The sequence below is a fragment of the Pangasianodon hypophthalmus genome, chromosome 5 (genome assembly GCF_027358585.1).
Source record: "Pangasianodon hypophthalmus isolate fPanHyp1 chromosome 5, fPanHyp1.pri, whole genome shotgun sequence".
Taxonomy (NCBI): Eukaryota; Metazoa; Chordata; class Actinopteri; order Siluriformes; family Pangasiidae; genus Pangasianodon; species Pangasianodon hypophthalmus.
The window spans coordinates 25,504,730-25,527,229 of NC_069714.1; the positions used below are offsets into that span (position 1 = coordinate 25,504,730).

General features: G+C 38.3%; 1 protein-coding gene across 5 annotated transcripts in view; it reads right to left on the reverse strand.

Annotated features, from left to right (window-relative positions):
• The window catches only part of dip2a (disco-interacting protein 2 homolog A), a 123,255-nt gene that overhangs the window by 58,133 nt on the left and 42,622 nt on the right, over positions 1-22,500 (reverse strand). For 4 of the 5 annotated variants that reach the window (XR_004578269.2, XM_053234619.1, XM_026947278.3 and 1 more), the window contains exon 2: positions 2,204-2,275. Coding sequence is in view for 3 of the 5 variants with exons in the window: in XM_053234619.1 (XP_053090594.1) it covers positions 2,204-2,275 (72 nt within the window). In the remaining 2 variants the exon portion in view is untranslated. Of the gene's footprint in view, positions 1-2,203; positions 2,276-18,431; positions 22,055-22,500 lie in introns of those variants that run through there. The other variant, XM_053234620.1, reaches the window with a different exon arrangement.

Here is a 22,500-nt window from a genome sequence, read left to right on the forward strand (position 1 = left end):
GGGTGTAGGTTGAGGCAGATATTTCTGAAAAAGATCGGGTTTTGGGTGAGACAGGCTTCTATGACTTATTAGCAACATTAGCCTTGCATTTTCAGTTCTAAACTAAAGAAGCAAACTTCAGCCAGCAGACTGAGTGACTATATTCGAGGTGAGAGGGAACCAGTGGACATTTGAGTCCTTGTGTACATCTCTTCCTTTAAGGAGCCTTAATAAAGTTTTAAATGTACACTTTAAACATTAAAATATCTTCTAGGTCCTCTAACTAAAGGTATATATATATATATATATATATTTAAAAAAAAACAATGTCCTTGAAGGTACCAGCCCTCACACATTTCTAACCGAAAAGGCACAGCTTATAATATTATTCCTGAGCTCATGTTACTGTGTGTGGAGTTTCCCGTTCTCCCTATGTTCGCCTGGGGTTGCTTCCGGTTCTCCTGTTTTTCCTCCCACGCCCAAAACCTTGCCAGCAGAAGGACTGGCTATGCTAAAATGCCCAGGATGAAGTGTGTACTGAAACTGAGAATAGTAAGATTTTAGTAACAGGCTGAGGACCCCAAGTTTTAAAGTCAGTGTGTTTCTCTGCTCTAACGTGCTTTTACCGCACTCCTCAGTGGCTGCATAATGAGCTGAAGAGATGAATTTGGTATAATAGAGTCCCGTAAATGCATCTCTGTCCACACATCATTAATAATCTGACTCATCACTGATTTCTGCTCTGCGATGCAGATAACATCTGTTCTCATCCTCCAACAGAATAAGAGAGAAAGAAGCAGAGAGAGAGAGAAAGAGAGAGAGGGAGAGAGGCCAGGTTCCATTAACGTGAAGTGTATGCGACAGAGTCAGGCACTAGGCCTTAATGAAATTACAGCAGTGACACATTGCCGCAGTAAACCTCGCGATTCTCTCCGTTCTCACCTCAAGGTCGGAGAAACGATTTGTAAAGAATGAGAGATACAACCTGTGCTTGAACTGAGCATTAATGCCTGGTGTACGTGTCCTTACAAACAGGCTTCGGAAGCCTTCAGAAAGTCGAAAGAGCACATTCGAGAGCAAAGTAGTGATGTATGAAGGTGGTAAGGACAAAGGACAAAATAAATGCATTAAAGTGTCTCCATGCAGTGCATCTACAGTATTAGTTTAAATTTCCCAGTAGAGAGGTGTTGGAATTGCTCCTTTTCAACTGAGTAGCAGAGTAGCACGATACATTAATTTTAATTCATCAAGTTGCACATTTCGTATTTCGTTTTTGTTATTTTGTATTTTGATTGGAGGCAATTTCCTGTTTCAAGTCAACATTATTATGCAGTCAAGGTTTAGGCAGATTTGACCAAAATATTTGTTAACTGTGCAATGGTAACTCCGTTTAATTATTTGTAATTAGTCAGTCAGTTGTAAATGTAGCTTTACGGCGCCTTTAGTCAGGGATGAACAGCCAGTATTTTTGTTTTGACTTTCGCAATCTCACCTCACACACCCCTCACAGTTAAACATGTCGAGAGAGAATGAAAGAACCACTAGCCAGACTCAAATAATAATTTTATGTGACAGAAAATCACAGCCAGCTCTGAGCCAAAATAGTCGCCAAGAACTCGGCAAAATTTTATCAAGGACACAAACATTAAAAACTTTGTTAGAAGAGAATAATGAATATAAACTCATTCGTTTACACTAGACTGTATTAATGCTCTTTAGCTAAGTAGATGGCCAAATGTTATTACATTACATTAGCTACTACTTTTTAGAGCCTCAATTAATTTTCTGCGCAATCAAAACATGACACTGGCATCAAACTGGAGCTTTTACTTGCCTTGCGGGCTAGTTAATAGATTTATGATTTGTCCACGCCTGCTTTAGTGTAGTGTGACTACACTGGCTTATAGTATGTAGCCACATTTTTAAAGTATTTTGCCAAACACTATCAAGATGGTGAAAATCTGTATAATTTTGCTCAGATGAGATCAGACTGAAAACTGCAAAATCCTCAGCTACGTCTAAATTTGGTTTGAACAGCAAAACACACTTCTGCCTATATACCACTCCATCTCATATTTGTGATAAACCGCTTGCACACTGGTTGCTGTGAACCACTTCAGGAACATTTCAGGAGTTTGTTCTGAGTGGCACTCCAAAGCACTTCTGACAAATCATGAAGCAAGGTTAAAGAGCAGAGCTGCTGAAGTGCGAATGAAGGATTTACCTTGAATCTGCGGTATGTAAGGTGCTAGCAGCTTTCCTCTTTTCTTCTCATAGCCCTTCTGTGTGATGTCTCCTGCAGAGAGAGAGAGAGAGAGAGAGAGAGAGAGAGAGAGAGAAAGAGAAGTTATGAGTCATAGGGTCATCTTAATGGTAAATTTACTAAAAAAATTAAACATAAAATTACATTATAATTATATCTACAAATGAACCTTCCATCGTTTGCCCACACCACTTACACAAGTCTGGTGCTATGGCAAAACACACACAAGCTCCAACAACAACAACAAAAAAACTCACAATCAAAACTGAATCAAATCCAAAAAAAGCCAAGCATTGCAAAAAAGCTTACCTCAACAGGACATGAAGTTACAAAAATACAAAACGTTTTCTGTTCGTCAATGCATGCAAAAACATTGCACAAAACTCAAATTTCAAATATTAATGCATCATGGCATGACCATTTGGCTTGATTGATAACAAACACTCCATAATTAGTAACAAGTAGTCCAATTAACCAATAGCAACAACCATCTTATTAAAACCCATACCATACATAATCAGATAACATTATAGAGCACACTCACTCTCACAGTTAGACAGCAGAACAACAGACTGACCCCAGATACAGGCAGGATAACAGAACGTAATCCACTTCTCCGGTTAACGAAACAATTTACTGCATTCCTCACATTCTGAATATGTAACTCATTACACTCAATGCAGCTCACACAGCACTCGTTTCAAATCACTGCCCTGACCGACATGCTTATTTACATACAGCACTTGTCCGAATTCACTCCACTGACTGCCATGCTTACTTACACACAGCACTTGTACCAAATCACTCCACGCTTACTTATTCACAGCACTCAGTAAGGTCACTGGATGGAGGAAAAATTTAAAGTAGCACACAAATAAAATAAAGTCCTTCATCAGCTGTGCAAACAAAGCACAAAGAAATATCATATTTCTCTGGAAATCTCATATAATACAGATTAAAAATTCTAATTTGTAAAAGTATGATTTTAGTTTTGTGTTTTTGTGATTTTAGTCATGTGTTCATTTGTGTGCAGCACACGGAAACAAAACGTGTGTGTTCACTGACACAAAACAGATCCTGCATATGAACTCAGAACACATTAAAGCATGCTAAACATGCCACTAACACAACGGGAGGTTTCATAACTTTGTGCCTTTACTGTGATTATGTCACTATGTGATCAGCATGAGTGTGTGTCAGTATCAGTATCTGTGTCAGCATCAGTGTCGATGCCAGTGTCAGTATTAGTGTCAGTGTCACTATCAATCGGTATGAGTTTGAGTGTCAACAACAGTATCAGTGTCAGTATCAGTGTCAGTATCAGTGTCAGTGTCAGTGTCAGTATCAGTGTCAGTGTCACTATCAATCGGTATGAGTTTGAGTGTCAACAACAGTATCAGTGTCAGTATCAGTGTCAGTATCAGTGTCAGTATCAGTGTCAGTGTCAGTATCAGTGTCAGTGTCAGTGTCAGTATCAGTGTCAGTATCAAGAGTCAGAGTCAGTATGAAGAGTCAGAGTCAGTATCGGCATCAGTATCAAGTGGTAGTGTCAGTATGACGAGTCAGAGTCAGTATCAGTGTCAGTATCAAGCGTCTGTGTCAGTGTCAATGTGTGTGTTAGTGTCAGTATCAGTGTCAGTATCAGCATCGTTGTCAGTGCCAATGATGGTATTAGTGTCAATGTCCGTGTTCTTGTCAGTATCAGTGTCTATGTCAGTATCAAGTGTCAGAGTCAGTATCAGTGTCTGTGTCAATGTCAAGTGTCAGTGTCAATGTGTGTGTTAGTGTCAGTATCAGTGCCAGTATCAGCATCGTTTTCAGTGCCAATGATGGTATTAGTGTCAATGTCCGTATTCGTGTCAGTGTCAAGTGTCATTGTCAGTGTGCATGTTACTGTCAGTAACAATGTCTATGTCAGTATCAGTATCGTTGTCAGTGCCGACGTTAGTATTAATGTCATTATCAGTGTTTGTGTCAGTATCAGTGTTAGTATCAAGTGTCAGAGTCAGTATCACTGTCAGTATCAGTGTCAGTATCAGTACTGTTCTCAGTGCCAATGTCAGTGTTAGTGTCAATGTCCGTGTTCTTGTAAGTATCAGTGTCTGTGTCAGTATCAGTGTCAATGTGCGTGTTAGTGTCAGTAGCAGTCTTATTGTCAGTGTCAGTGTTTCTGTCAGTATCAGTGTCATTTTCAGTGTCAGTGACTATGTTACATGAACATCAATATTCCAATATTAATCGGAATTCGGCAATATTCTAATTAGTATTGAGGCATGTAAACACTGCAATCTGATTACCCGATTCAGATTAAGACAATATTCTGATTCCCTGATTCCCTGATTCTGATGCATGTTTTAATCAGTAATTCGTTGCATGTAAATATATTATTCAGAAAATCCACTGAAAGGAGATATATGTGCATGCTCAGTCTGCAAGAATTGTGAGTGCTAACAGATGCTTAGCTTAACATATACTTACCTGACCCTTTCCATTTCAAGGCGGTGTTGTCAGGCATTTTGATGGTCAGAACTAATAACTGAGTCAGTAGCAGCGTCATTTTCAGTGTCAGTATCGGTGTCTGTGACAGTAGTGGTGTCGTCAGTGTCAGTAGTAATGTCAGTAGCAGTGTCATTGTCAGTGTTAGTATCAGAGTCGTTGTCAGTGTCAGTATCAGAGTCGTTGTCAGCGTCAGTATCAATGTCTGTGTCAGTAGTGGTGTCGTTGTCAGAGTCAGTAGTAATGTCAGTAGCAGTGTCGTTGTCAGAGTCAGTAGCAGTGTCGTCAGTAGCAGTGTCAGTGTCAATATCAGAGTCGTTGTCAGTGTCAGTATCAGAGTCGTTGTCAGTGTCAGTATCAGTGTGGTTGTCAATGTCAGTGTGGGTGTCAGTATCAGTGTTGTTGTCAGTGTCAGTGTCATCAGTGTTAATCTCAGTAATTAATTGTCAGTATCCCTGTGTCAAATTTAGTGTCAGCATTAATGTCAGTGTGACTGTCAGTATAAGAATCAGTGTCAGTATCAGTGTCAGTGTCACTGACACTTGATAATTAACAGTGTCACTGTTAATTATTTACTGCCTAATTACTTTAATCAAAAACCATTTAACACTTTTATACTTTTGAGAGCTTTTAAAAATATTTTAAAATGTCTTTTTAAATAAAACTTTAAACTTTCTTTTATCCCTCTGTCACTTTCAGCTTCTTGCAAGCCCAGCATTTCCTTCAGAAAATGCATCTTGTTCTTTATCTTAATATTATTATTATTAAGATTGACCAACCTTTTTGAAGTGGTAAAAATCAAATGCCTTCATGAATGCCTTCAGGTATCAAAGTCCTTCACATCATTTAACACAACTAAATGAAACAGTAGTAGACACGTACAGTTACCCCTAGAAGCCTAAAACTGCAAGGTTAAACACTCTGTTGAAATTCTTCAACAGCAATCCAAAATCGTTAGTCATTAATACACAATTTCCATCATAGCTTTAGCCAAAATGATAATGATGTGTTGAATGGCCTCGTTGTTCCAGTGCACATTTGTTTACCAGGTTTGACTGTTAGTCAGGCAATTTTATACACTAATGGAAGCAATCTGGACAGCTTTCCCTCACATGAAGCCTCAGCGTGATGCAATGCCCTCACTGTTTAAGCCAACAGGAAGGAAAGAATGACAGAAATATAAACCTCTACTGGGAGACAGAGACACTTCAGCCGACAAAAGATTAAGAGCCACAATACGCAGCTTTCTGTTGTAAGTGGCATTTTCCCAGGATAGAAGGGTTAGAGATGAATGGAGGGATGTACTGATGTGACGAGGTAGAGACTCAAGGTCAGGTGGAGGGATTAAATGATGCCTAGAGGAATAGTGACTAAAGGAATGGATAGACAGAAAGAAGAATGAATGAATATCTGGTAGGAGTGAGTGTTTTACTTTTTACAACTACTGCAACATATTTTCTGAAATATTCAAGTTTTATACTAGTTTTACCAAACCTTAAATACTAATCCAGAAATACTCAACTCACCAAAATTGTCCATCTCCGATCAAACTTTAGATGGATGGATGGGTCATTATTAGACTGATCTACAATACAGAGTCTGTATTAAGTCACAAAATGGTGATTGGTTAGGGGATCGATGGATGACTGAATTGATGAATGGATAAGATGTTCTGTACAGATAGTTGGACAGATGTTTGGATGGATGGATGGATGAATGAGATGTTTTGTACAGATAGTTCAATGGATGGTTGGAGTCAAGGAGTTTTGAATGGTATTGTGGTAAATTGGATGTTTTGATGGAAAATGGGTGGATGGTTGAAAGATTGGATGGATGAAGGTATAGATGGATAGATGGATGGACGGATGGATGGAAGGATGGATGGAAGTCTTTTTATTAGGGGTTAAGTATGGTACAGAAAATCTATGGAATGTGAGCGGTTAAATAGTTGAAATGCACGGATAAACGGAAGACTGGTTGGATAAATAGATGGATATGTCCTAATTAGGTTGAGCTACAGTAAAGAAGCTGTGTGACTTGAGAGGGGTAAAATGGTATGGGAATGGATGGATGGATGGATGGATGGATGTGTCTTCAATAAGTTGATCTACAGTACAGAGTGGTAAGGGAATGTTTGATTGGTTAGGGGATAGATAGATGATTGAATTGATGGTTGGCTGAAATGTTCTGTACAGATGGATGGATGGATGAATGGATGGATGGATGGATGTTTGGATAGATGAATAAACAAGATGTTTTGTACAGATAGTTAGATGAACGGATGGATGTGTCCTTATTAGGTTAAGCTATATTAAAAAAAGGCTAGTTGGAGTCAAAGTATGAATGGTGATGGGGTGAACGGATGTTTGGATGGAAAATGGGTGGATGGATGAATGAGTGAATGGGTAGATATCTATCTACCCATTCGGTCATTCATTCATCCACCTATTTCTTTGACTGATGGATGGAAGTCTCTTTATTAGCCTGAGCTAATAATGTATGTGTGTGTGGATGGATGGATGGATTAATAAATAGATGGATGAATGAATGATGAATGGATGGAAGTATAAATCAGAAAATAAAACAAGTAATGGATTTTGCACACATACACAGACTGTCCTCTTGTGGTCTAAACACAGCTGTTGGAGATTTAACGTTGTGTCTGAAACACTGCCGTGACGTTGAGGTATTGCAGTGAGATGTTCAATCTCCTTTTTTCCCCTCTGACCAAAACGAAAACACAAAAACGCAGCGTGAAGAGCCATATATTCCACAACAAAAGGCATATTGATTCAGAGACTGACAAATGCTGAAGAATCGCCAGCGGCTTCGGACACGCTCACAAAGCAGAGAATTACAAACACCCTGAAACAAAGCAGTGGAGAGGGATGCTGGGAAAACCATTCCAGTGAAACAACTGGGACACAAACAGATCAGTCAATAGTCCTCAAACAGAGACAGAGACAATGCCAGTATCAGTATCTGCCGAGGTCATTATTGGGATTATTCAGTATTTAGTGCATTAATTAACGATAGCAGATTCTTGCTCAGCTAAATGTTTAACTATCATTTTACAGAATACACTAATGTGTGTGTGCATGGTGCCTTGTGATGGACTGGGGTCCCATTTAGGGTGCACTTCCGCCTCGCACTCAGTGTTCCTATAATAGGCCACATATCCACTGCGACCTTGACCAAGATCAAGCGCTGCCTGAAGAGGAATGAAAGAGTGAACTGAGCAGCATTACAGTCACAACCTAAACCAGAAGAATATCTTTAACCAGAAAAGAATCAATACCTTCAATTTATCTGAAGTCTAAATGATTTATACCGAGTTTCTGTGTAGGCTGTAAGTGGCTGTCTTACTGTATGACTAATATTTGTATTTGTTGGTGAGATGCAATTGCTGACTTCATTTGTCTCTTTTCATACTTTCCTCTCCTTTCTCTTGTACTCCTTCTTGCAGTGTTTCTCATCTCCATTCTCTTTTTAATTCCCTCTCCCAGTTCATTAAAATTTAATTTAGGCTTTTTTTTTATTTAATGACAGACAATTTGGTCCAGGTGAGTGTGTAAATACAACAACAACAAAAAGAGCAGTAATAATAATGGATCATATTATTCTCTCACTGTTTCTGCGTGTTCTTTCTCTTACAGACGTTCTCTCGGTGTGGTAAAAGCTCTGCGTCAGCTCTCACGTGCAGGCATCCATCAACTCTGACAGGGCTGTGGTTTGGATAAAAGCTTTTTTATGAAGGGAGGCTCTCTAAAGAGTGAAAATCTCCAGAGATTAATAACTCATTCCCTTGACACACGTTGTCTCAGTAGACCAAACACTGCCCAAAAATGCTGCCTACTCAAGTAACCATTCAAATGAACTCGTCCTCAATTTTGAATGTGCAAGAGCTGGGACAATCAAAGGGCTATCACAGGATCACACACATCAGCAGTTTAGAGAGTGTTTTGGAAAAATTCATGACTGAAGGTGAGGAGCGAAGGACACGATGGACAAATGTATGTTTTAAATGTGTCCTTGTTAATGTGGACAAGAGAGAGAATAATATCTCCTTCAGGAAAGTGTGTGTGTGAGCCGTGTGTGTGTGTTGTGTGTGTGTGTGACAGAGGCTCTGCATGGAATCTGACCCTCATTTGACCTTAACACTCGGCACTGTCCAAACTGCCAAAACAAAACACATCCATTACACAGTTACCACAGTGACGAGTCTCTCTCTCTCTCTCTCTCTCTCTCTCTCTCTCAGACACACACACACACACACACACACACATTATATATCATGGTTAATATCATTGTTACCTCCAATTATCCCTCTATCCTATCTCTCTCTCTCACTCTCTCTCTCACAAACACACACAAACATACACACCCTCACACACGCCCACATACATTATATATCGTGGTTTATATCATTGTTACCTCCAATTATCCCTCTATCCTATCTCTCTCTCATACACACACACACACACACACACACACACACACACACATACACATTAGCACTTACACACGTTTTCTCTCTCAGTTTGATTTCCTCACAAGCGGCAGCGAAAGCAGCAGGAGAAATGAGCTAGACTGTGAAAAAACAGCAACATGACACACCACAGGAAGTTTAACACTTTATGTACACTACTGTTTTTAGTCACACACACACACACACACACACAAAATACATATACTCACACAAACACACAAAGTCACATACTTTCACACACATGCCCAGGTGGCAGGAGCTTCTGCTCAGGCACTGAAGGAGAAATCAATAGGTGTGAGAGTGATTTTCACGCCTCATTAGGGGTCCAAGCACTGGTGGGTGCAGAAATGAGAAGTTTAAGCATTAGAAGTCTAAGCATTAATGGTTTATGCATTAAGGGTTGAGTATCAAAGGGCACTCGTTCATCAGTTAGGAGTTGTAAGAATTAGGGGTTTATGAGTATTAAGGTGCAAGCACTGGTCTAATAGTTGGGAGACTCAGCATAATGCCAAGTGGACACTGAACGAGCAACTACAGACGAGGCTCACACCCTACACCACCTTTAACCTGGAGAGATCCCTGGAGAGAGCTGTTTATCATGTGACTTTGTCAAGAGCAACTGGTCATGGTCACTATCCTGGCCATTTTGGCACTATTCTCTTCAGAAGCAAGGAAAAAGAGAAATAAGACAGAAATGTGGAGGAAGGATTAGTTGGGGAGATGCAGGCAGTGAGGACTGTCTGTTCTGCAAAGAGAACTGGAGGTATAGTATAAATAAATGTAGCTATTTGTCGCTATACTGTGCATTGCCAGGAATCATGTAATGTTTGTTTTTATTTTGGTTGTTCCTAACAACGATTTGGGTATCACATGACAAATAATTTCTTATAGACGCAATATTCCCCCACAAATAGATGGAAAGAACTGGATTCTGTTGTTCCCGCCTCCTCTCAGAAAAGATTCGTCACCAAGAATATCAACACGGCTGAAAATATCAGAGCAACAGCTTGCAGACTGGGAAAATATTGTTGGCACACCACTCACACAACATGAGGGGTTGCCATGGGGGCGCACAACATGTCCTGTAGGTACCCAAGAAGAATCACACACTTGTCTGATCTTCACCAAACTTATTTGATACCTCATGTTGAAACACATAGACAGCTGGACATAGATCAATAAGAATTATGTTAATGTATCTTTAATAATTTTTCCTGATGAAAAACTATGACATCCAATTGGCTTCTATGTATGTGTGTGTGTGTGTGTGTGTGTGTGTGTGTTCGGCCATCAGCTAGCGTAATGAATGGGCAAGAGTAATGAATAGCTGCACATCAATTACAGCTAAATGAGAGGAAAACAATGGTGACACTGTGCGACGGACACAAAACCCAGACCTCCTCTCTGATTATCCATTCATCCACTATGTCTCGCTCTCTCTCATTCCTTCTCTCATCCCTCCCTCTCCCTCCCTATCACAAATTTTATCCTTCCCTTCCATCTCATTACTTCTTCATTCCTTTTTCTTCCATTCCCCATGCCCATCTTTCATACACTCCTCTTTCACTCACACCTCTCTCTTTCTTTCTCTTTCTCTCTCATATACCTGTTCTTTCACTCACCTCCATCGCGCACTCTCTCACTCAGAGACAGTGACACACATCACGCCTTTCACAGTGATGCATACAGATGTTCAGCATGAATAAGTGAATGAGAATGAAGGAGTATGAATGTGTGCATGAGTATAAATGAGTAAATTGGAATGGATGAGTATGAATGAGTGAATAGGAATGAATGAGTATGAATGAGAATACAAATGGATATGTATGAATGAGTGAATATGACAATATGAATAAGATAATATGGGTGAATGTGTATGAATATGAGCGAATATGAACGGATGAGTATGAATGGATAAATATTATTTAAATAAGTACGGATGAGTGAATATGAACGGATGAGTATGAATGAGTGAATATTATTAATATATCGGGGATCCTGAGCCGAATGCTTACACAGCCGCTCTGATACACACCACACACAGAGACTGTAAGAGTGAGTCAACACTGAGGAGCATGTGGGGATGCGAAGGAGAGGAAAAGGGAAAGAGGGAGTGAATAAAAATTAGGGTACAGAGAGCAGAGAGATGAGAAAGAGAGGAAAAGACAAAGAGGAATTCAATAAACAGAGAGAGAGAAAGAGAGAGAGAGAGAACAAAAGATAAAATGATAGTTGATTTTTGGAGACAGAAGGAGCAGTGAGAGAGAATATGAAAGGAAAATGTAAAGAAAGAGGGATGGCAGAGAATGAAAAGCAGGAGTAAGGGAAGGGATTAGAGAGAGCAAGGGAGGGAAGCATGCGGGATAGGAAGAGAAGGAGAGGATCTGTAGATGTGAAAGAAAAGACAGACAGGAAACAAGAAAGAGACAGGGAACTAAAGAGGAAGAGAGATGAGAAAAGGAGATGAGACTGAATGAGGTAGAAAGAGGGAAGGAAAGAAGGAAAATCAAGAAAAGGGGAAAGACAGAATGAGAGAAGTAGCATGTGTGTGTGTGTGAGAGAGAGAGAGAGAGAGAGAGAGAGAGAAAGAGAGAGAGAGAGAAGTAGGGAGTGGATGAGAGAGGGCAACAGAAGAATGTAAAAGAAAGGAGAGCGGAAATAAGAGAGAAAGAAGGATGAGAGGAGAGAGAGTGAAAGGGCCAGCTGTGAAAGCACTCAGGGGTTGATGGAGAGAAATAAGAAATCAGAGAAACACGAAGCATAAAATCGGAGCATGATAATAAGGAGAGGCATGTTCGCTCTGTATTCAGCGTTGCTCAGAGCTCGTATAGAGCCGGAGGTCTCATATATTTTGCATCTAGTGAACCCTTTCTAGAGCTAAAGACTTTCCAGAAACACCCTTATAAATTTTATATAATTTTATTTCTTTTATTATCCCTAAGGGTGTATATATAGCTATAGTTTTAACTTTTCTTTCTTCCTTCCTTTTCTTTCTTCCTGCACTTTAACTGTCTGTGAGCTGCTGTCATAAGTGAATTTCCCCACTGTGGGATCAATAAAGTTTATCTTATCTTATCTTATCTTATCTTATCTTATGATCACAAGCACAGACTTAGTCTTAAGAACAATAGTGTAAATATGTACCATCATATGAAATTTTCAAGCCATTAGTGCTTATTCCTGAACTTTCCATTCATCCAGATGTAGATTTGAAACAGTGTTTATCATATTAGCGTCCCTTCCTGGTTTTATTAAAATTGCCACTAAAATAAACATTATTTACTAAGGATTTTTTTTTAGACCAAGCCCTTGAATTTCTAGTGACCAGTCAATTAGACTTATCTCTGTGATAACAAAATGATAACCATAACGACTCTGATGCTAGTTGATAGTAATCTCCAACAATATCATGTGAATTAATAATAATAATAATAATAATAATAATAATAATAATAATACAGTCAGGGACTCACTGGAAATGCATCACGAACCCCTAGGGGTCCCCAGATCCCACTGTGAGAACAGATTCATGGTCTCCTTATGATATACGGACATATGGCTATATAATTTATAAACAGATATATAGATATAGAAAGCACACACAACTATATCCAGACCTCAGATTTAACCACAGACTTAAGCTCTATTCATTCTGGATTCGTTTCGGGCAATTCCAGTGCTGCAGATGTGACATCTGCACTCACACTGACTAACAAAATGTCTCGCAGCAGAGAATCAATTCGTCAATCTGCATATGTTGTCATTTAACCTCTTCAGGACAATGCAGACTGATCTTTAAACCTCATGTATTGATTTACCTGTTTCAGATCCACAGCGGTTTATCAGCGCTAGGGACGTGTGACATCAAACGAACAAACTTGTGGGAGAATACACATTTTCTACAAACTGTGAATTTTAAAGAAAATCGCAGAAAGCATCATATGTATAACATGAAGGAGACTTAAATGAACATAGAAAGTATAGATTTGAAACTATTGCTTGTTTTGGGAATACATCTTCAAGAAAAAAAAAACTGGTGTTATGGATGTGCTGTGTCTGAACCAGTGCTCCATGTATTGGATGCAATTTTCTCTATAATTCAACCAGAGAAGTTAAATACAATGAAATATACCTTAGTAAACATTTTAAAAGTAGTGATGTTTCTGTGATCACAACTTTCTTTTTCCATGGTAAGGTTGACTTTTTGTGTGGAGAGTATATATATATATATATATATATATATATATATATATATATATATATATATATATATATATATAATATATATAAAAAACGGCATAATCTTTTCAGACAGAGGAACACAGTCTATTAAAAAAGAAGAAGTACTGACTATGTATATATATATATATATATATATATATATATATATATATATACATAGTCAGTACTTCTTCTTTTTTAATAGACTGTGTTCCTCTGTCTGAAAAGATTATGCCTTTTTTTATGCCTCACTATAAAGGGCCCATAAATACAACCCCAGGATGTATACTATATCCTGTCTGATGTATACTATATCCTGTCCGAATGGACGTGTTGGTAAACATTCCGTCATATCCTGTGGGAAAAGTGGTTTCACACTTATTTCAGTATGGAGACACTTCAGGATGTGGGCTCCTGCCGAAACCAAACCAAACCCAAGTTTAAAACATAGAGAAATAAAATATAGATGACATTTAAAAGGTCAGATAAGTGACGCTTCTGGGGATTTTAGATAAGACATTGGGTTCTTAGCATAGATACAGCTGATATACTGACATATTATGGGAATGTCACCTACTCAAGTGAAACTTTCCACAAGCCCTACAACAAATACACACACATAAATGTCATGGAATGGCATTTATAAGCAAAATTAAATGTATTCAAAGGATACTGTGAAAAAAATCTGATTCATCGCCTACACTTCTTCTGAAACTTGCAAAAGCGACCACAGTGTTTTTCACCCCTGCTTAAGACCTTACGCTTTCCAGCAGCATTGCTAACAAACAATCCTTCTTGCTCTCTAGAGATCTCAGTGGTGAGACTTTCAGCTCATTATGAGAAAAATTGAAAAATTGCCTATCCATTATAATTAGGATGTGCTGTATACTACAATGCTGTTTTATAGACTGCCAATTAATGTGTGTGAAGTCCAGATCGAAACAAATCTGCAAAAATAGCAATCTAACATGATTATAATGACTAGGACCAATCAGGACAACAAATCTCAATATATTATATATTTCTTAATCTATTTTAAAATTCAAATTTTATTTTAATTATACTAGTCTAAAGATTATTTATTAATTGGTTTATTTAATTGGCTCACTTTAATGCCTTTATGCTACATGAAAATGCACTGATAACATTTTACCCATGTTTTATTTTACTTTACTTTACTCTGCATTTTTTTATCACCATATGTTTTTGACGCTCAAAGGAAATTTTGGGTTTCTGGTAAGGCGTGGTCTAAATACTTCTGAAAAACTCCTGCATCAAGAGTTTTTCTACCCAAGAAAAACTGAATAGACTGCCCAAAAAAATCTGGTTAATCCAAGTCTAAAGAAAGAACAGAGAACTTTTCCTATGAAGATACTGGCCTATCTTTTAGACTTAAATCACTGATTTAAAATATATATTTTAATATATATATATATATATATATATATATATATATATATATATATATATATGATTTTATTTAAAATAAATTAAAATTGGCAAAAATAGCAGCAGTGATGATAATTATGGCAAGAATACTAAAAATAATATTAATAATTGCTCTCCATGTCTCTCTCTCAGTGTGTGATGGTGCAGCAAGACTCTGAGGAGGAGGAGGGTGATTACTTGCACACTGGGAGACATGGAAGCAATCTCACTGTATACACACACACACACACACACATACACACACACACAGGGCTTGGCTAGATGAGTCCCAGGAGATCAGCGTTCACTCAAAGTTCTGCTCTTAGTTCTCATTATACCAGACAGAGTATTAATAACACCACAGCAGCAGAGACAAAGTGGAGGAAATCACAACTCGATATGGATCTCATGCTGCTCTCTCCTGTCCAAGTTCTCATCTGATGTAACTTCTGCTCAGACTGCCTTTTTCAAGGAAAAGCTGGAAACTTCTGAACAAGATCCTTGCAAGCTCCACAACATCTTTTCGTCACTATCCTCCCTGACTGCTGATGACAACCTTTACTGAAGGGAAGATAAAAAAAAAAACCTGCCAGACCTTCACTCCTACCCCAACTCCTACACTACGTGTTCAGGATTCCCCTACTCTATCTCTGACACATTTTTCTTCTCAACCAACAGAAGAGTTCCTGCAAGTCATCCTGTCTTGCAATCCTACCACCTGCACGTTGGTTCCCATCCCTTCTGCAATGCTCCAGACCATCTCACAAGACCTCCTCACCTTCACCGCTACTATCATTAATGACTCCATAACATCCGGTCATGTACCAACTGCATTCAAGGGTTATTCCCCTCCTGAAGAAATCCACTCTCGATCCCTCAGAAGTTTGCAACTACTGACCGGTATTACTTCTCTCTTTTCTTTCTAAAATCCTCAAACACACCATCTACAATCAACTGTCTCTCTATCTCTCACAGAATAACCTCCAAGATCCTAACCAGTCTGGCGGCACATTCCATAGAAACTGCCCTTGTGGCCATCACTGACAAGCTCCATGCTGCTAGGTCAGCCAAACTGTCATCAGTCCTCATCCTCTTCGACCTTTCAGCGGTCAACCACAAGACTCTCTTATCCATCCTCATGAGCCTTGGAATTCATGGCACAGCATGACAATAGTTTGTTTTCTACCTGGACAGTCGATCATTTTAAGTGACATGGAGGAGATCCACATCTGCTCCCTGCAGATTCTTGACTGGTGTCCCACAAGGCTCAATGCTGGGTCCTCTTCCCAGCTGCCCCAGATTTGGGGCAGTCATGGCCTAATGCTTAGAGAGTCGGACTTGCAACCCGAAGGTTGTGGGTTCTAGTCTCGGGTCCAGCAGGGATTGTAGGTGAGGGGAGTAAATCATCAGTGCTCTCTTTCAACCTCAATACCACGACTGAGGTGAGACCCTTGAGCAAGGCACCGAACCCCAACTGCTCCCCGGGCGCTGCAGCAAAAAAAAGGCTGCGCACTGCTCCAGGTGTGTGTTCATTACTGTGTGTGTGCACTTGGATGGGTTAAATGCAGAGTACAAATTCCAAGTATGGGTCACCATACTTGGCCACACGTCACTTCACTTCACTTCTGTTGTCTCTCTATACTCAATCTTTCAGTGAGGTCATATCCCCACATGGGTTTTCATACCACTGCTATGCCAATGACACTCAACTCATATTCTCTTCTTAAGATAACGCTTGATTGATCCCAAGGAGAAATTCTTCATGAAGTACTTAAATTAAAGCATTTTATTATTTTAAAAAATTGCATTGTGTGTTTTTCATACTACAGGGTGTCCCAAATGTCTCCATACACAGGGAAAATTAACACTTTTTAGCAAAATGTCTTCCAAACTTTTTCATACTTAGTATATATTATATTTGTTTTTCAGAATGCCTTTGACAAAAGTAGAACATATTGAAATCATTCTCAAGGCAGGATCAGGAAGCTGTCGCAAGGTTGCGATGGACTTTAACAGGAAACATGGCAAACACAACACACATAACACTCTTGCCAAACTTATTAACTAATTCGAAAAGACTGGAAGTGTTGTGGACCAAGCGAGAAGTGGACGTCCACAAACATCCACTGACGAAGGCACAACCGACGTGGTGCTGGCGTATGTATGGAGACTTTTGGGACACCTTGTGTAACACCTCCCCAACAGGGTTTTTAGTCTGATAGTACTTTTAGTTCCTGACCTCGTGAACCAGTATGAGAATGTATTTACTGATAGAGACTTCAAAGCGCTTCTGTAAGTCATGCTAGATAAGAGCATCTGTCAAATGCCGTAAATGTAAATCTCCATTTTTACAGACATCGCACTAATAGATATGAGTTTATACATAAAACAGCTGTGACTGACAAAGAATCCCAAGCTCGCGCACACACACACACACACACACACACACACACACAAAGTCATCAAGCAGGTTCAGAGGAACAATTAGAGATTGATTGAAGACCGAAATCAGACACTGAAATCAGACTGTACTTGGCCGACGAATGATTAATCTGAGCCAGTTTCTAATCTAATCTTTTTTAGATTAGTCTCAGTGAATCTCTACAGTGTAAAAACATAAAAAAGACATCAGCACAGAAATCAAGCCACACATCACATGAAATGATAAGAAACTGATCTTGCCATCGTTCACTATCTAATATAAACTATGGGTGGATGATACCATATCATGATATTTGATAACATTTCTAGGATATACAATATAAATCATGATATATCTGTTTGCTAACAAACTGCAAGCAATATGCTAGTAATAAAAAATGAGTTTATTTTTTAATTTTCTCATTTTAAGATTTTAAAGACTCAAAACAGTAGAAAACTTCTATATCACATCAGCTGCTTCCAGAGTTTGTAATTGCTATTAATGTCAGGAGGCAGAGACTGTTGCAAGCGCAGGGTGAATTTCTTGCAAAAGGGAAACAAATCCAAATCGGCAAACAATATCAGTGTCAAAAAAAAAATTTAAAAAAAGCTTGGGGCAAGCGATCAACAAACAGACTTTCAGAGGACAAAACCAGAAACGAGATCAAAACCAAATATCGTGCACAAAATACAAAGGCTTGGAATCAACATGAAATAAATCAAGAACAAGACTTCGCATCGTGCATGTGTGAGCCCCGGCTTTATAAAGATGGGTGTGTGATTGAGTCCATGTGTGTGTGATCAGTATGAGTGTTCCAGGTCACGGCTAAATCCAGTGCTGACGTGACAGTTAATACATGAAAAAAAATATTCTTATACCCATAATATCTCAGTAGAGTGTTGTGCTCTAATTTTTCACAATATCTATATTATATCATGAGATCGCCCAGTGCTAATATAAACATCACATTATTTTCTAGAACTAAACTAAGTCGTGTGCCTTCTAAGTCCAGCTTCACTGCTCTACTACTGTCCTGCTTTTTCATATAATATAATTTCAGTATTTTCCGGTCAAAAACATTCATCATTTCAAGCTACAATGGCAATATTCGTAAAAATGTTTCCATTACTTACACTGGCAACCATTTCAAAGCGCTAATCAATTTCTTTTGCATAAAATCCAATGGAGGGAAACCTGGTGTGTCTTTCTCTCTCTTTATTACCAATTCAGTCTTTGTGTGTGTGTGTGTGTGTGTGTGTGTATACGTGTGCACATGTGTGTGTATTTGTGCAGTGACGCTCCAGTTGTAGTTACTGACCCAGTGTAACAGTAAATAGTCTTTTCCCGTACTACAAGGCCTCTTCCTTTTCCTCCATGTGCTCAGCATACACACACACAAACAGACACACACAGGCATACACACCACAAAACACACCACAACATAATAGAGCGGTCAGCCAGCAGGAAGGAGGTACGAAAAACAAAACAGGCACTTCCTGCACTGCAGGCCAACATCTAACACAATAAAGAAAGGAAAAACCACAGAAAGAGAGAGAGAAATAAATTAGTCTCACATAACGGCCCCCAACACTCCAAAATAGGCCCGGAAATACGCAAATTAACCAAACATTGTCCCTAAAGTACCAGGAATGTCTGCGAATAGGGCACTAAAATCCCAAAATTACCCAAAAGGGATCACCCCAGAACTTAGGCTGTGTGGAAAAAAAACAGTTCAGGGCCAAAATGTTCTCTATGAACTGCTTCTTTGAGAAAACTCAAATGTCTCCAGTACTATCCTTTTCGAGCAAATTTGTACCAAACAGATTTAAAACATCAACTTTACAAAATTTCCATGAACCCCTGGAGAATTGTACCAAAAGGTTTTGAAAGCCAAAGAAAGTCCAAAAATTATTACAAATGCTACCAAGAAATCCCCAATTTATGTCAAAATAACGCTGATTTGATTGAAAGGTCAACCCAAAGCATAGACATTTTGAGGAAAAACTGCCAAAAATTAGCCTGAGACAATGTGAAAAATCCCACAAAATATCCTTGAATGGTGACCTCTTAAAATAAAAAACGATTAAAAACCCACCTCAAACAATCTGATAATTGGCCAAGTAACAAAAGTTAATTGTCACTAATTATCCCAAAACTTCCTTATTAGGTCCTAAAAAGAAAACAAAAGAAACATCAGGCCCAAATAACTGCTTTTAAAAGTCTTCGAATATCCGAAAAGCGCCTCAAGCAGCCCAAAAACTGCTCTGTGTGGTTACAAATTGCCCTGAACCTTCCTGAAGAAATTGTGCCAAAAGTCCCTGAAAGGCCTGAAGACTTTTCTTTTAGTTCAAACATTAGCTCTAAAAGTGTTCTAAAACCCCTTGGAGCCTGCAGGAAGTGCCTGAATTCAGCTGTTTTGAAACATATGCACTGTTTAAAGTGTTTAAAGTATGACACCTGTTTAAAGTGTTTATTTTAAAGTGTCTGTATGAACCTGGTATTGAAGCTTTTTTCTGCCACTTGAGAAAATATTATGCAGATTTATCTTGCAACTGCAACATAATATCACATAACTGTGACTTTTTAATCACATAATTGAGTTGATATCTCTCACTTTTGGCTTTACTTCTTGCAACTCCAAATAAATATTTCACAATTGCAACTTTTAATCCTGTAATTGCAAGTTATCACTCAATTGTGACTTTTTTTTATCTTGTAATTTCAACTTAATATCTTGTAATTGAGTTATTATCGCTCAGTTGTGACTTTTTATCACATAATTGCAAGTTAAAGTCACTCAGTCGCAACTTTTTTATCTTGTGACTGCGAGTTAGTATCACATGGTTGTGATTTTATATCTCACAACTCTGAGTAAGTATTTCACAATTGCAACGTCTTATCTCGTAACTGAGAGTTAATATCACTAATACCATTTTTATCCTGTAATTCCAAGTTAATATCACTCATTTACGACTTTTTTATCGTAATTGCGAGTTACTGTCTCTCAATTGTGACTTTTTTAATCACATAATTGCATGTTAATATCACTCAACTGCAACTTCTTATCTCGTAATTGTGAGTTAATATCACAATTTTGACTTTACATCTCACAACTATGAGTAAATATTTCACAATTGCGAATTTTAATCTCACAATTACTTATGAATATCACACAATTGTGATGTAGTGCTTCCGTGTCCAATAATTAAACCACATCAAAACCCAGCAGTGTGTAAACAAGCAATATAACAAACCTTAAGAATTCTCCTAGCTGCAACTGTGAGATATTAACTTGCAATTGCGAGACAAAGACTGAGGGATAAATCTGCATAATATTTTCTCATATGTGGTGAAACCAAGCTTCCATAACTCTCCCTTCCATCTAAACTGTCATAAATATCCTGAATGCACTGCAGGGATCCATTGTGCTTCCACTCTCTTTCCCATTTTTTTGTTTGTGCTATTCCTGTGTGTTTGTGTAATTTTCCTGGTTTTAGTTTCTTGTTTTGAAAGTTGTATCATTCAGTCATTGTATTTAATCAGCACCAGGTTTTATTGCGTCATTAATCAGACCACGTCTGAGACAGAACTCATGTTCGACGAGTGTGTTTTGGCTCCAGGTTTTATCTGTGTTTGGAATCGAGCCGTCTTTGGCAGTCAGCGCGTGTGTGCATGAGTGACGGTGACACGGCGGGGCCAGTCGCCCAGGCAACGCTCCCGGGGTGCCGTTTCCTCCAGAGGAAGAAAAGCGCAGATGGTGGAAGTGTGTCTGCATCAGCAGTGTAAAAGTAAAACGCCCTCCGTACTTCAAATGCAGGACACATACACAGTCAGAGGACACACAACACACACTCACATGCATGTTACACTTTACCTGCAGTACACTTTACTGGAACTTTTGACTCCAGAAAACGGTAAGATACTGTTGTGTGGTTTTTGGTACTTACTCCAGGAACTACTGTTACTCAGGGTGGGGACACCAGCACTGTTCATCACTGATTGGTAACATCACAATGTGCACCATCACACAATCACACAAGCAAACACTGACTAAAAATACACCTAATTTAAGAAAAATAGTGCTGTTTGTGGCATTAGAAGTATCATTGTGCTGGTTTGATTTCTCAACCTGTACAAACAAACAGCTCAAAAATACACCAGCGCAAATGCAGCACCAAAACACAGAATTCACGTTGATTTCTGATCATATGGGGTGTGACTTCATGCAGGATTTTCATTCATCAATAACTTTCTCACAATGTTATTTACATTTCAGTTTAGCTTTGACTTGAAGCTGTTTATGTGCAAATGGTGTTAATGAACCAAAACATCTTTTGAGGTGAGTGTGTGATGATTAAGACATGCTGTTTGCACACTGATAAAATAAAGAATGTAAGCATACACACATATTTTGGTTTTATTGTCTTTATGAGGACCTTCCATTGGCATAATTATTTGTGCAGTTGATTAATGCTATACTGATACCTAACCTTACTTTATCCTCAGTAACCAAAGATAAATAAATAAATAAATAAATAAATAAATAAAAACTGCATTTCTAAAAACAAAAACAGATTTATTTTGTGAGGACCAGGTGATTTTGAGGACATTTGACTCTATCCTATCATAATGAGGACCTTGATTGCTTTAGTCCTCACAAAGGGCTTAATACATGTACACACAGACACAAACACACATTTTGATTTTTTGATTTTACTGTCTTTGTGAGGACTTTCCACATTTATTGATGTAAGATAAGACAGCAATAAGAAGAATTTATTGTCATTGTACTGATGTATATATCACAGCAAACATATATATATATATATATATATATATATATATATTAAATAAATGTGTTTTTATTTAAAAAAAAAAAAAAAAATATATATATATATATATATATATATATATATATATATATATATATATATATATATATATATATACAAAGACATTTATTTAGATAGGACATTTGACTCTATCCTGTCATAATGAAGATCTTTAGTCTTTTGGGCCTCACAAAGGGCTTAATATATGTGCACACACAAATGCACAAATACACACACACACACACACACGCATATGCATTACCTCATGATTTAGCGTCTTAGCGAGGACCTCCCACAGTTATTGACACAATTATTAATGCAGCAAATTAATGCTGTGCTTCAACTAACCCTAACAACCTCATTTACCAAA